This window comes from Bos indicus, chromosome 10 (genome assembly GCF_029378745.1).
Source record: "Bos indicus isolate NIAB-ARS_2022 breed Sahiwal x Tharparkar chromosome 10, NIAB-ARS_B.indTharparkar_mat_pri_1.0, whole genome shotgun sequence".
In the NCBI taxonomy this organism is placed as follows: Eukaryota; Metazoa; Chordata; class Mammalia; order Artiodactyla; family Bovidae; genus Bos; species Bos indicus.
In genome coordinates, this window is record NC_091769.1 from 29,575,325 (window position 1) to 29,591,526 (window position 16,202).

At 39.4% G+C, this 16,202-nt stretch overlaps 1 protein-coding gene across 11 annotated transcripts in view; it reads left to right on the top strand.

Moving 5' to 3' along the window:
- The window catches only part of FMN1 (formin 1), a 501,299-nt gene that overhangs the window by 263,096 nt on the left and 222,001 nt on the right, over window positions 1–16,202 (top strand). For all 11 annotated transcript variants that reach the window (XR_011568786.1, XR_011568785.1, XR_011568787.1 and 8 more), the window contains one exon: window positions 1,414–1,564. Coding sequence is in view for 7 of the 11 variants with exons in the window: in XM_070797220.1 (XP_070653321.1) it covers window positions 1,414–1,564 (151 nt within the window). In the remaining 4 variants the exon portion in view is untranslated. The remainder of the gene's footprint in view (window positions 1–1,413; window positions 1,565–16,202) is intronic.

Genomic DNA, 16,202 nt, shown 5'->3' on the forward strand with positions numbered 1-16,202 from the left:
AAAGTGGAGAAAAGCAAATGTTCAGTTTTGTTATGGGCAAGAAGCCACATGTCATATTTCACAGGAAAGGCAGACACACAGCAAAATGTGAACACTCAGGCCTGAAAAGACAGTGTTGCCAACAGTTTCAAATGCAAAAAAATTGTCATTTAGTATCAAAAAACTGTACGGACCACACTATGTAATAGTAGTTTCTTTCCTTTTCATTCACTGTGAAAATAGATATTGAAACAAAAATAAGTATTTGTAGATATTATGGATCATAACAAACATGCACATTTGATGTGTCTATTTGATGTGTAGATAAGACTTTGTTGTAAACTGTCTTTGGGCATTAAAAGTGTTTAAAAATAAGGTGAGAAAGTAAGTTGAGAAAGTAAGTTAAGGAAGTAGATATTTAGAAAATATGTTCTGACTAAAAGGAGCCTGAATAGTAATCCATCTAAGGCCATTCTCAGAGGCAGTTCTTTTGAACTTGATTTCCCATATCGTCTTTCCTCCCTTTGTTTCAAAACTAGGCTGTATCTGTTTTTAGAGAGAGAAAAAAGCAAACAAACAAAACAGTCTCCACATGGGTGCTTTAGCTGATCTCCGTAGGGGCTGGTGCAATGGCATTGTTTGTTTTTATTAATACTACTGTTGAGATAGTGTATTTTAAACCAAATATTCTAAATGAGCACAGCCTATTCATATATATATATATGAATTTGTGTACGTATTTGAGTCCTGTACTTAGTTGATATGAGCTAAACCCGAAAACCATATTTGAAATAAATAGAAAAAAATCTACAAGAGGATAAATCCTCACTTTATCACTCCATTTTCATTATATTTGGGAATTATCCCATGGAATGTCTCAGAATGGTGGCTCAGATGGTAAAGAATCTGCCTGAAATGCAGGAGACCATGGTTCAGTCCCAGGGAACAGGAAGATCCCCTAGAGAAGGAAATGGCCACCCATTCCAGTATTCTTGCTTGGAAAATCCCATGGACACAGGAGCCTGGCGGGCTACAGTCTGTGGGGTCACAAAGAGTGGCAAAGGACTGAGCGACTAACACTTTCCCTTTCCCTTCACTTGCAGCCTTTATACGATGCCCATTTTACCCATTGTGAAAATGCCACAGACTGAGGGAGGGGCAGCTCACACACCCCTGGCGCTCTGGCCCCACGGGGTTTCTCTGGTTCTTTCTCGAAACAACATGTACTCGCACAAGGACCATTCTGTTTTGGAAACCTCTGTTTGCTTTAATGCTTTGTAGTATATTTTGACTTAAAAATGTATAATCATAAAACGCTTTTCTTCAAGCTTCATTAGAGTTGTTAAAGGAGTTAAAAAATGAATTAAGGATGTCACTGTATTCTGTTCTCTTTTCTTTGGTTCTTACGTTTAACTTGCCATTTTCTCTTTTAAGCCAAAATTCTACGCCAACTTTATGGGATTCCTTAGAAGAACCTGATATTCGGGATACTAGCGAATTTGAGTATTTATTCTCCAAAGACACACCTCAGCAGAAGAAAAAACCTCTCTCAGAGACCTATGAGAAAAAAAACAAGGTCAAAAAGGTATTGCCTGGCTATAGTAATCATAACTATATCACTGTTTTTTGTCCTAATGGGGTTTCATTATGTGCTACTGGTTTGCTTTCCCTCTGTTTTCAAAAAAATGTTTTGGAAGGTTTTGAGTCACAGATGACATCAAGGAGCCAATATTTTGAGAAATCTGTACTTACTATTTTGGTCATATTGTCTGAATTTTCAAACTATTTTCTTAATCTGAACTTTTTTCCAGCCATTAATTCTATTAAAAAAAAAAACTAATTTAGTGAAAAGTGGTCTGTAGGCTATGTGGAAAATATGCCTTACTTGTTTATAAATTCATTCATTGAACAACTATTTATTGAGAGTGTATTTGTGCTAGATTTTGTCTTAGGCCCATGCTATCCAGTAGGGTATTCCTTAGCCACATGTGACAAGGTTAAGTCATAACATTAGATAAATTTAAATATTTGGTTCTTCAAGCTCAGTTTTATTCTTCTGGCTAGTTGTTACCATACAGCAGATCAAAGAGCATTTTTGCTTTTATAGAAAGTTCTATTGGATAGCACTGTCTGAGCACCTGGGTATGTTGGTGAAAAAACAAAACAGATTATATTAACAGTCAACATAAAAAACAAAACAGATTATATTGCCTTGCCCTGTGCAGATTATATTAACAATCAACATCAAAAACAAAACATTATATGAACAATCAACATCAAAAACAAACATTATATTAATAATCAACATCAAAAGCAAAAAGTCAAGTCATGTGATAAGAGCAGCATAAGGAGGATCATCTTTGGGAGGAGTGGGAGGATGGGTTACAGGTTTGAATACAGCATGTTCAGAGTAGTCCTCATGGAGAAGGTGACCTCTGAGCAGGCTTGAGGGCTAAAAATCTGAGGCCATGAGCCACCCATCAGAGAGCAAGACCAAGCAGGCAGACAGGTGTGGAGCCGAGTGACCAGTGTGCCTTGCACTGACTGTGTGACCCAAGTCAAAGGCCCTTCACTTGCCTCGCCCCGCTATCCATATTGTTCTAAGAAAGAACAAGTGAGGTCGCCTACACAGTGTGCCACCACGATGCCTGGCACCCAGTCAGCCCCCAACTGGTGATTGCTGCCCTCGTTTTGCCACTGTTGCTGCCACTGCTGCTCTCTCTCTGCCTTTGTGTTGTGATGACAACATAGATGGTGTTGAGGAAAATCAGTTGGCCCATGACCAGTGTGCATTTGAGCTGCACGGGTCCACTTGGGTGTGGATATTTTTCAGTAGTAAATAATATAGTCCTAAACAGTCCATGGTTGGCTGACTCTAAGCTATATGCAAATTAACTCCTTAGTTGTTCAAGGGTCAGCTTTGCAGTACTTGGTTCTGCTGTTGATTTATGATGTGATTTGGGCAGCTTGTCTCCCTTCTTCAGGCCATATTTTCCCTTCACTTTAAGACAGGATTAACAATATCTGAGTCTACCTGAGCTATCAGGTTGTTGTGAAATTCAAATCTAAGAGGATTGGCAGAAGTGTTTTCAAAGTGTGTAATATCGAATAAGAGTTTCATCAACTCTTCATTCTTAAATTATACACTGAGGTGCATGCATTGGTTGGTATCTCAAATACCATTATGATTGAGAAATCTGCTATGCCTCATAATGGGGGAAATGGCAAAAGTCTGAATGTAATTTTCTGTTTAATCAAGTCAGATTGGACCACTGACTTGAATTATACATGAAAATCATGATCAAAGTTTTTTACCTCTTAAGTTTGATGGGATTTTTTGTTTTGTTTGATGGAATTTATCAGTTTTCCTGATAAAAAATGTGATCCCAATTATAATTAAATATCAGAACAAATCTTTTAAGAGGACACATGGCATGAAACAACTTAGTTACAGGCAAGAAATCAAATGATAGACTATGAAATATATACATGTGCGGTTAGAATCCTATGACGTGTAAATAATGTGCTTTGCAGGCCAGCTTGCTTTTTAAGTGCCGTCCATAGGAACAGAAGACTACTTTTTCTATACAAAAGGCAGAACCAGAATCTCTGTATTCCAAAGGTGAAATCTTATTGCCTCTTCCAGGAAGTTTTCTCTGACCATCCAGGAAATCCATTGAATGTTTTCTGACCCAATATCATATAAAATTTACCTTTGTTCTCTTCTTCTTTTAAGATTGCTATTACTCATTGTGTTTTCCTCTCTCTGGATGCTTGATTACATGTTATTTATTCATAAAGCTAATTCTTTCTATTTGGGTGAATAGAATTTTTAAAGCATTGAAGCATTTGTTTTTGAAACATGAAAGCATTATTTTTTTAGTTTATTCTTATTTCTTATAATTGGTTGCCTCGTCAACAAAGGATTTTCACTAAGGCAGTTAATACTTGATGTGTTTGTTTTTCTGAGGGGTAAAATATCCTTCATTCAAGCTCTTTACTCTTTCTGAACAGTGAGGTTGCTGTTACCCCCAAAGAATCTGTACACATGTGAAGTCACTATTTTTTCTTTAAAGGTAGGTCTACTGGGCTTTCTTGGTGGCTTAGTTGCAAAGAATCCACTTGCCAAGTAGGAGACATGGTTGATCACTAGGTTGGGAAGAGCTCCTGGAGAAGGAAATGGCAACCCACTCCAGTATTTTGGCCTGGGAAGTCCCATGGACAGAAGAGCCTGGTGGGCTACAGTCCATGAGGTTGCAGAGTTGCATACAACTTGGCGACTAAACAATAAAATGACTACAGGGTTTTGATGGTCTTGAGGCTGCCTGAAGTCTGCAGTGAACTTGTGTCCCACCTTAGAGCTGAGATATTCTAAGTTTTAAAGAAAATAATGAGTCAATGCCAGAAAACTCTGAACCTGCCTGTTATACGCCTTCCCTCTGTGCCCATGACCAGATTTCCAACATTAAGATGGATCCCTCAGTCTCTTCTGAAAGTCAGATTTTTTTTTTTTCTTTTCTCTGAGAATGAAGATGAAAGTGAATTTTAGCAATTGTGAGCAACTGGGACTTTGAGTACTGGAGGCCAGCTTTGTTAGCCTAACCACAGAATGGTTCTCATACAATATGACCAGGAAACACTTGCCAAATATATCTTTTTATGGTGACCAAAGGTGGAGTATATGTTGGAGTTTTAAGAATTCAGCATTCTGAACCTCGGCCTCTCGGACTGTGCTAGACAGAGACATCTACATGAGCATCTCTTAAGTAGAGCTGGTTTGCATCCGTCTATGTATCCCACATTTTTAGTTGAGAACTGTTCAAATTGTCATGGTTCTGGTAAACTCAGATATGAGTTTCTACTTCCATCTTTTATAACAGTTCCCACCACTGGCAGTAGTTTTAAGTAAACAGATACATAGCTTCTTTTCTTTTCTTTTTGATACATATCTTCTTAAACTGGGCCAGGATCCTGTTTTCTAATTAGACACAGTCCAAGAATTAGAAGGAGCCTTCCTGATCAGCTAATTCAGTACCTTCATTTTGGCCCATAAGAAACGAGATCTAGAAAGATAAAGATGACTTCTAGGGTTTGTACGCTTTTCACAGGAAGTCATCGATAATGATAGAACCTTGAGAGGATGTAGAAGAGCCTCAGTATGTGCCTCCACTTTTCCTTAATTTAAACAGTAATTTGCCATACTTAAAGATGATAGATTTTACTAGGGTAATTGATTTTGACATTTATAAATGAGAATAACCATTGTTAGAATCATCAACAAGATACAGCTACAGGTGTGCAAATCTAAAATGTGTCCTACATGGTAAAATTATCCAGAGTTTTCTTCAGGGTCTTTCAATAAGAATCCAAATCTTTGAATAAAAAGACACTTTAGGTATAAGTCCAACTATAAAAGAATATGGAGAATTGGAACTGTTTTCCTTTGACCCTAACTATGACAAATTCTTAATTGCATACTCAGACATGAGCCTTCCTCATTTGTGACCTGAGACCATTGTGCCCTGACAAACGTAACATTTACCAAATTGAGAACCAGAGCTCAAAACATCATCTCTTGTCTGTACCACTAATGCTTAATACCACCTCCTATTTTTTTGCTCTCGGATAGCTTTCAGGGCAAGTCGTATAACTTGTACACACTAATTCTTTCTCTACAAAATAGGGAATAACAACCCTTCAGGGTTGTTCTGAGGATAAAATGAAATCATGATTGTGAAAGTACTTTTAAGTATTCTCTAGAAATGTAATAATCTCTTAGTTTATGAACAAATATGAAAACTTTGCAAAGAAATTCTTGAACATCACTGATTCCCGCAACCTTGTAGAGCAGGGGTCCCTAACCTCCGGGATCTAATGCCTGATGATCTGAGGTGGAACTAATGTAATAATAATAGAAATAGAGTGCACAATAAATGTGATGTGCTTGAATTATTCCAAGCCCCACCCCTCCCCAGTCCATGGAAAAATTGTCTTCCACGAAACCAGGTCCCTTGTGCCAAAAAGGTTGGGAACCACTGTTAGAGGGCCTTCAAATCTAAGTGTGTCCATTCCTGAAACTTTGCAAATGGTCATCTCTAGATCATTCCTGTTCTTCAGTATTTGTGGAAGAATTCCACAGCTTCCTTTAATGGCTCATACTACAGACATCTAGTAGTTCATCTTACAGTGGTTGGTATGTCTTTTTGCACTGTGAAGTAAGAGTTTTCACCATCAGTACACCCATATTTATACTATCTCTAAGTTACATGTATTCTGGGGAAAGGCAGGTCAGCATCTTGACAAGGAGCCAGAAACCTGCTTTCATCGTCTGAGATTCTTTGTCCTGGTGCCTGTCAGAGAAGTAGCTACCCCGATAAACTTTCCAATTGCTCTCTAAACTTGCCCAGCAGCATTCAGAAAATTAGCGTGACCTGCCAGTGTTCTTCCTCTGTCGAAATAGCACGATCTTACTTTGAATTAGGAATAATGTTCGTGCCTGTTCCCTCCTCTGTAAGATACATAAAAATCATTCCTCTCCCTTGGCCATTTTAATAGCGATTTCTTAAGAATTAATGAGATAGTGGCTATTCCCTGATCATTGGTGGGGGTGATGGTGTAGGGAGGGGTGGTGATGGTCCCTCAGATGCTTGTCTGTTGAAACTTCCTGGAGCCAAAAGCTTTCAGTTGTAATTGGGCCAGGATTGGGCCACTTTGGCCAGGATTGTAGCTGTAACTCTCAAATCCCAGACTTGGTGTCTCAGTTTAGTAGGGAGGGGAGAAGAGTGGAAGGAGAACATCATTTGGAATTCTGAACGTAAATTTATAGGGTTTTCATAACCTGTTGCCTTCCAAGTTTATATAATTTCAGGTTTTGTGTACAAAGATAATTTCTCTGGACCGCCTTGGTAAGGTATGTGCATTATTCCCCATCCCCCTCCGCCCAGGAATGGGAATGCATTTGCCCAGCCCTTTCTATTTCTCATGTGTTTGAAAAATGAGCAGTGAGGTTAGGGGTTATCATCTATAGCAGTGAGTGAAATCACTTGCCCCGTGTGTCGATTACACCAATATATGACCTTGAGGTCATTAGAGCTATGTCCAGATTCTTTGAGTGATACCTGGAATGATCTGGGCTTTCCTGTTCTTCGGTTTAAAGATCTCTGACTGGCCAAATGTATTGAAAGCAAACTGGAGCTTCTATTCCGTGGCAAGCACCAGCTTACAAAAATTCTGTCTTGTAAATTTTATTTGGAAATAAGACAGCCCAGAAAGTTAAGCTGTACTTTTACTTTATTTACTTATTTTTTTTTAATGGTTGTTAGAACTTGTCAAGTATGGATATCAATGATTCTTTCAGAATGTTGAATTTGAGTATTATTCTTGGAGTTCAGCTATGTTTCTCTTGTTGGCTGTTAAACAGTAACTTAATCTGGATTTATACCTCAAGCCAGCTCGAGGATTGTAGGGTGTTCAGTTCCTACCCACACCACAAGAGGGCACCTTCGAATGCTGAGCTCCAGAGCTAAAGTGGCTTCTGTCCTAGAGCCGGGGCAGTAGAACCTACAGGAAAGTTAACTGGCCCTCAGCACTACCTTTCTTCTTGTTAAATTTCTTTATTTTGGACCATGAGGCCAGATTTTACAGCAAATTATCCACTCAAAGTATTGGGAGCCAAATGCGTACTAGAAAGACTTATAGGTATTAGTAGAATAGAAATCATTAGTAGGCACAGTTCCAGTACTTAGAATGAATGACAGCAGTATAAAAATTTATGAAGTATTAGATTTAGCCCCTTTGAGACTGATCCTGGGATCACCTTCCTTCTCCCCCCGCCCGCCGCCACACACACAGAGTTCTTTACATTGTCCATACCTAAAGGGAGTGAAGATGTATTTAAATATGGACTCAGGGTTCTCTGATTGGAAAATAAAGAGATTGATTAGATGTTACAAGATGTACTATGAGAGAACACTTCTAAATATCTGTGTGTGTTTTTTTTTTTTTAAGTATGTTATCCTTTATTCCTAGTAGAGTAAAATTTTTGAAATCTCACCTGTATTTTTCTGGACCTCATTCATTTGTACTTAACACATTTATATATATAGTTAGACCTTTTCTAAGACTGTAACTGGCTGGAGCTAGACAGTGGTTTGAGAATGAGTATTAGTGAAGGGACTTTGATGGTGTCAGTGACTTCTCTGGCCTCCAGTACTAAGCTAGAAGTATGTGAGGAAATAACAAGAATGAGCAAAGATCTTATATGTGTGTTTAAGTCACAAACCCAAGTCACATGGATGCTTGCAAAACTGAACACATAAATGCTTTGCAAAGTATACATATCTCTGATATAGTCAAAGGTCAAAACAGCCCCCATGCCACATGCACACACGTGTACACGTTCATAAATATGTGCTTAACATGGACAGAAGCCTTAATAATCTAGTATTTATGTAGAATCTTTCAAGCGAAGGTGACAAGATTTCAATAGCAATAATAATGGTTAATGCTCCTAGCATTTTTTAACTTATCCAGTTGTCATAAGAACCCAGTGAGATCGTTCTATGATTATTCCCATTTTGTAGGTGAGGAAGCTGGAGTTTAGAGGTTTATATAACTTGCCCATCATCACACAGCTCTTAAGTGGCAAGGAAATGAATCCACCAACCATCCCACAACCTGTGCTCTTAATTACTTGACAAAAGGTCTGTTGGTCTGAATTTAACTACAAGTGCTGACTTTATATTCACTTGGAGAAGCCTGAATTGTATTTTCTGGTCCTTGTTTTGTGAAAAGAGTGCTGGCTTTGTTGTCTGTAGGCCTGGTTTCTACTTATGGCTCTGAACTTAGCCAACTATGGAATCTCGGGCAAATTCTTTAACTTCTCTGGGTCTTAGGTCTTTCATCTATCAAAAGATAAACTTTGATTAGATAAATTCCAAAGATATGGTCATTACTTTTCCTTTGCAGATGGGGACACTCAAGAGTCACCAACTTTTATTTATTAGAGGGCAAATGGACAGATGGAAAAGACCCTGATGCTGGAAAAGATTGAAGGCAGGAGGAGAAGGGGGCGACAGAGGATGAGATGGTTGGATGGCATCACTGACTCAATGGACATGAATCTGAGCAAACTCGGGGAGATGGTGAAAGACAGGGAAGCCTGGCATGCTGCAGTCCATGGGGTCGCAAAGAGTGACCTTCAAGTGACACATGACTGAGTGACTGAACAAGACAAAGGCATGTGATTCAACATGTTTGTGCTCAGACCCATAGATCAAACTGCCTGACACCATAAGCACCATGTTGTATGAGCCACAGGTATATGGGAGCTCAGGGAATAATTGTTAGGGTTTTAATAATCCCCTAATTTTAAAAGGGGCCTTTCTGGGTGGTTCAGTGGTAAAGAATCAGCTTGCCAATGTAGGAGACATGGTTCGATCCCTGGGTTGGGAAGATCCCCTGGAGAAGGAAATGGCAAATCTGCTCCAGTGTTCTTGCCTGGAAAATCACGTGGACAGAGGAGCCCAGCAGGCTAGAGTCCATGGCTTCACGAAGAATCGGGCACGACTAAGCGACTAAACAGCAATGGTCTTAAGAGACAGAAATGTATTGGAGAGTTACTTTAAAATAAAGTTTCTCTGTGTATTGGGGTTTTGAAGGACTGGAAGTCTGATAGGGGAAAACTACAGTGGAAGGGCTCGAGTGGTCTGGTCTTGAAGGTAACTGGTTAGCCACTGTGTCCAGTCATGTAACCTCTCTGGCCTTAGTTTTGATAACTGTCATGGCCTCTGGAGCAGATATTTCTAAAGATGCTTTCCAGATGCAAAGTATCAGATCATACCTGTATGTGGACACCTTCACACATACATTTGAAAGCTGAGTTTGTACAAGTGTGTGAGTAGGATGAAACCACGGATTTGGACCTTGTTTAGTCAGTGAATAACATGGATCGACTCCTCTCAAACACAATGTTTCTTCCCCCAAAGATGAAATATTTCCCTTCTCACACTTGTCTCCACTTAATAAAGAAATCTTTGATGATGCAGCCAATGGCTGAGCTGACCAGCTCCTATCAGCTGGTGTGGCCCTCCAGCCTCCCCTCCATCTTCTGATAGAGTTTCTAGGGTACAGAGGCCAAGCCCAGAGTTCAGGTTACACCAGACAAAGCCATCCACGTGTTTCCTAGGACAGTCTGGCTTGACCCCAGGACTGTGGCTACACTTATAATTTTTTATAAAATGCCCTTTGTCCCAGAGCTTGATTTCCTTTAGCCTGACCAGATTTCTCTCCAGCTGAGGCTTATTTGCATGGCTGTAAACACAACCCGACAAAGCTCACCAACTGTGATAAAAGCAAAGGAAACCCGAGACCATTGGAAATTCCAAAATCTGCCTTCAGTATCTGAGCCTGACTCACAGTCACGCCTCAGCCCAGGAGGCTGCCAGCGTGCGGCAGCTAAAGAAATGTTATTCTGATTGATCTGATTAGGGCAACAAGGTTAGCCATGGTCAATTTACAAAGACAGTTTGAGAAGAAATCATGTGTGTAGGCAAGTTATGGGTCAGCGAGGCCCCTGCCAGAAGTTTTGAAAAGCCATGGCTCTGCCAGGACCATTATCAGATCTCCTCAGTGGGGTACAAATGGGATTGGAAGGCTATGGCCCCTCCAGGGCAATGGATGGCAAAAGGGGTTGGGTTGGGAAGGGCTGGGGAGTGGTGCTTGCTTGTAGCTGATTTCTTTCACTGCCAAGCCCCTTACATGAAGTTCTCTATACCCCATGAAGAGGACTGCCCCAGTCCCTTGTCGCTGGGGAGAGAAGGTGGGGAGGCTGTGGGGCTCTAGATTGACCCACAGGAGCAGCCAGATGGAACCTATTGGGCATTTTGATCCCTTCCTTCACCACAAGAGTGGTTTAATTGGGGTCTGGCTCCAGGCCCTGGTTACTAAATAACCTGAGTCTTAGTGTTTTCATTTTCATTCATTAACTTTTATGCTAGGTACCGTATTAGTCACATTAGACATTTTTCATGTGTAAAATATCCTAGGAGGTGAGAAGGTGGGAGGGCTCTTTAAAAATGGTATAGAGCTGCAAGGACCAGGGGGTTAATTCATGACCTAATTATCACATCACTTTTGACTCTCTTGTAGACCATCTTGTACAGCTTCCTTAGTTTACAGCAAACACAAATACTAACTTTTAAACTTCACTTTCAAATGGTTGTAGTGTGCGTATTGGTTCTGAAGATCTTGGATCTTTCAACTCTGGGTGTGGTTCTCTTCCTCCCTGCTCAATTCAGAAACATAAATGAGTGTTACTTACAACCCTAGGCTAAGGTACATTAATTAACAAAGAAAGATGTATTTAAAATGAAGCCAACCAAAAGCCACAGTGCTTGAGCTGGGCCTCATCATAAATAGTTCACTCTGTACTATAATCATCTTACTAATGGAAAAAATGAGACACGGAGATGGTTGCTTAGAGAATGTAATTCAGAATAGCAGCAAGATGCCGAAAGCATGCGGTGTTTAGAATGATTTAGGAAGGCATTGGAGAAACCGGGCCACATGATGTTTTTGTTGTGTTACTTACGCTCTTGGGCTGTGGAGGTCTGTCAAGTTCAGCTGTGTAGGACACAGCCGTTCATTTACCACCAGTGGAAGGGTTGAGCCTCAGAGGCTGAAGGTATGCAGAAAAGAAAGTTAGACTCACAGGCCAGCATAGTAGGTCACACCAGTTGGCTGCGATCTTGGTGTGTGTTTGTCTCAGACCCACCAAGAAGCCAGTTTCAGGGCTTCCAATCAGTCGCTTCCTCCAGCAAACCCAGGGCACCAAGAGTCACAACGCATCTAAGTATGGAAGGTGGTCGTGTCATGGTTCAGCAGGGGTTTCTGGAAACCACACAGGCTCCACTTTTTCTTTTTCTTTGAGTCATCACTTCATCCACGGGGCAAGTCCCTTCATCTTGCTAAGCTTCCTCTTTTCAGCTCCCTCATCTGTAAGGTGAGAATAACAATAACAAATAGTACCTATTTCAAAAGGTGGCTGTGAGAATTAAAATAATCTGTGACGTGTTTAGCTGCACGTCTGATGCCTACATATCTGCTGCTGCCACCGTACTGTTACCACCATCATCATGACCATCAGGAGTAGGAATAAGAACAATGAAAACTCCACTAGTGTGAACCCTAAACGAGAAGGGGAGGTGGATTCCAACCAGAAGCCTCATCTCTCCTGCAGGGGTGATTCCTGAACCCCCAGAGGGCTAGGAGAGATCCATCTCATCCTTTCGCACGTGTGTGTGTGTGTGTGTGTGTCCGTCCGTGTGTCCATGTCCCGTTGGGACACAGCTGTGTAATTAAAGTAAATGAGCTTAAGCTAGATGCTCAGAGATGCACGTCCTCAAGATGTGCCAAGAGAAAACTGTACATTAAAACAAAAAGATGATACATTTGCCTGCATTTTCTAGTACTATTTTTATTTGGCTTTCATAAGTATTCTATGTTGGTAGTACAGGTTTTCAGAGAAGGCAGTGGCAACCCACTCCAGTACTCTTGCCTGGAAAATCCCATAGTAGGTCCTCCTCGCATGGACGGAGGAGCCTGGTAGGCTACAGTCCATGGGGTCGCGAGGAGTCGGACACAACTGAGTGACTTCACTTTCACTTTTCACTTTCATGCATTGGAGAAGGAAATGGCAACCCACTCCAGTGTTCTTGCCTGGAGAATCTCAGGGACTGGGGAGCCTGGTGGGCTGCCATCTATGGGGTCTCACAGAGTCGAACATGACTGAAAGTGACTTAGCAGCAGCAGCAGCAACAGCAGTACAGGTTTTAAGTTTGTTGGCTCTAGGGAGGCAACATAAGGGTGCTTCCTTAAACCCTTTTAGAATATGATAGGCTATAAATAAATAATATAATCATGTCTAGGATCACTGATACAGGTGATGATGACACCCTTTAAAGTGTGCTAGTTTAGGTTGGTTTCTATGTTAATAATAACATTTAATTGACTTTTATTTTTATCAACATCATGCATGGATATAATTTTAAGAGTCAAGCAATATTAAAAGATGTAAGAAAAGCAAAGGTCCTGAAAGTCTCAACAAACTTCAGGCCATTTTTTGTACAGACCACATCCTCTGGTTAAAGTGAAATTAAGTTAGAGGTAATTTATCAATAACAAAAATCTCCTTTGCTTTTTAAAATTTATATTCACACCTGAAGATAACTAATGGATCAAGAATGAAATTATAATGGGGTTGAGAAACAATTCAAACAATACTGGTTATTAAGATTCAGAGATATAGCTAAAATGCATGGTCCTGAGTGTTTATATTAGAAAAAAGATAGGTCAGAAATAAAGCATTCAAAATAAATAGCTAGAAAAAGGAAAACAAACCAAGGAAATTAGAAGGAAAAATTAGATTGAACAACAATAAAAGCCATTTTTGCAGATCAAATGTGATCAAAGATTTAAAATTTCATATGGTTCACCCTAAATGCATTTTAAGATGAGAAGGAAATTTTTGTAAACATTTTAATGCAATATAGAAGATTGATAAAATCAAAAGTTTGTTTTTTAAATTGAAATTCAGAAACTTTAGGCAAGATTAAGCAAAACAAGCAAACATAAATAAAAATAATAGGAAAGTAAAAGTGACTGTAACTATAGATGCAATAGAAATGTATAAGATAATTCCATAACCAAATTTTGGGCAATAAATGAAAATAACATGGAATTTGAAACTTTCTTGAAAAATATAAATTACCAAAACAGAGTCAATAAGAAATAGAACAATGGAATGTCTTATAAATATTAAGGAAATTGGATCCATAAAGTCGTCTTACTAAGAAAGTTCCAGACCCAGTTGGTTTTATTACCCCAGGCATTTTCCTTCTTACACAAAATACTTGAAAGTATAGAAAATACACTGAAAACTATCATATACTCTTGATAGCACTACCAGACAAGGGCAGGAAGTAAAACAAAAGTTACAGGTCAGTTTCTGTCACACAGAAGGAGGTCCTCTTACCTGTGGAGGCCCTAAACAGAGTGTTGGTAAATGGAATCCAGCAATGAATAAAAGATTATTACATTGAAAGCATTGAGGTAGACCTAGATAACAGAGGTCAGTTAACCCCACATTGATTTCCAGTTTCAAAATAATTCCAATCAAAATCGAAATAGGATTATTTGAAATTTGGTAAGCTTATTCTAAAAATTTGTATAGAAGAGCAAATTTTCAAAAATAACCTTACAAAATCTATCTTAAACATCATGTTTAGTGAAAAAAGCAAGTCACACAAAAAAATTATTCCATTGATCTGAAGTTAAAAAAAAAAACATAAAAGCCAAAGAATGTTATGGAATCATACATTTGCGGCAAACTATTTTTTAAAAAGCAAGGGAGTGATAGACATAAAATTCAAACCAAAATTCTGACAAAAGCCAGGTAGGGTACTTCCTGTCCCTCGTATCAAGAAAAATAAAGCAGTAGGCAGTATAATAGCCATAGTGCAATAGTAATTTGCACAGAAAAAACAAAGATCAGTGGAAAGAGTTGAGGGTTCAGAGGCAGATCCATGCATATAATGGAAACTAACATATAACAAATGTGGTCTCTCAGATCAGTGGGCAAAACTGACTATTGAAAAAGTACTTTAAAAATTGGAAAATATTTATATGTATATTTCTCCAAAAGAAAATAGACCCCTCCCTCACATTATGAATAAAGATCAATTCCAGATGTATCAGACTCCTAAATGAGAAAGGAAAAAGTTAATAGTTTTTTAAAAAAGCATATAGGAGCATATCCTTTAACCTCACATGGAAAAGACACAAAAAGCCTAAGTCAAATAAGAAATAAGTACATTAAGTAAAATGACGTTAAAATTTTTTAAACTCTTGCTCATCAAAGGATACCACAGAGTAAGAAAAGATAAGCCACAAACTTAGAGGAAACATTTTTAACATATTTAAATGAAGAATTACTACCCAACTGTCTAGTTCACGTGAACACATGTACACCCTCTGCTGAAATTTTTGCACCTTTATGCCAGGAGACTCATAAGAGTACTTTGTAAAAGCTAAGTATTTTATAATAGCAAAAATCTGAAAGTGATAACAGTTCCATCATCATTAGAGTGGCTGTATATCACATAGTAAAATACTATACAACTTAAAAAAAGTCAGTGACCGCTACATGCATCCACATTGATGGTTCTTGAACATGATGTTGAATGAAAAAGCAAGTGACAAAATAATGATTCCATTGGTCTGAAGTTAAAAGCATAAAAAGTCAAAAAATTTTATGAAACCATATGTTTGTGGCTAAACTTTTAAAAAAAAGAGGGGGTTCAGTTCAGTTCAGTTGCTCAGTTGTGTCCAACTCTTTGTCACCCCATGAATCGCAGCACGCCAGGCCTCCCTGTCCATCACCAACTCCCGGAGTTCACTCAGACTCATGTCCATCGAGTCAGTGATGCCATCCAGCCATCTCATCCTCTGTCATCCCCTTCTCCTCCTGCCCCCAATCCCTCCCAGCATCAGAGTCTTTTCCAATGAGTCAGCTCTTCACATGAGGTGGCCAAAGTACTGGAGTTTCAGCTTTAGCATCAGTCCTTCCAAAGAACACCCAGGGTTGAGCTCCTTTCAAATGGACTGGTTGGATCTCCTTGCAGTCCAAGAGACTGTCAAGAATCTTCTCCAATACCACAGTTCAAAAGCATCAATTCTTTGGCACTCAGCTTTCTTCACAGTCCAACTCACACATCCATACATGACCACTGGAAAATCCATAGCCTTGACTAGATGGACCTTTGTTGGCAAAGTAATGTCTCTGCTTTTGAATATGCTGTCTAGGTTGGTCATAACTTTTCTTCCAAGGAGTAAGCATCTTTTAATTTCATGGCTGCAGTCACCATCTGCAGTGATTTTGGAGCCCCCCAAAAATAAAGTCTGACACTGTTTCCCATCTATTTCCCATGAAGTGATGGGACCAGATGCCATGATCTTCATTTTCTGAATGTTGAGCTTTAAGCCAACTTTTTCACTCTCCTCTTTCACTTTCATCAAGAGGCTTTTTAATTTCTCTTCACTTTCTGCCATAAGGGTGGTTTAATCTGCATATCTGAAGTTATTGATGTTTCTCCCAGCAATCTTGATTCTAGCTTGTGCTTCCTCCAGCCCAGCGTTTCTCATGATGTACTCTCCTTATAAGTTAT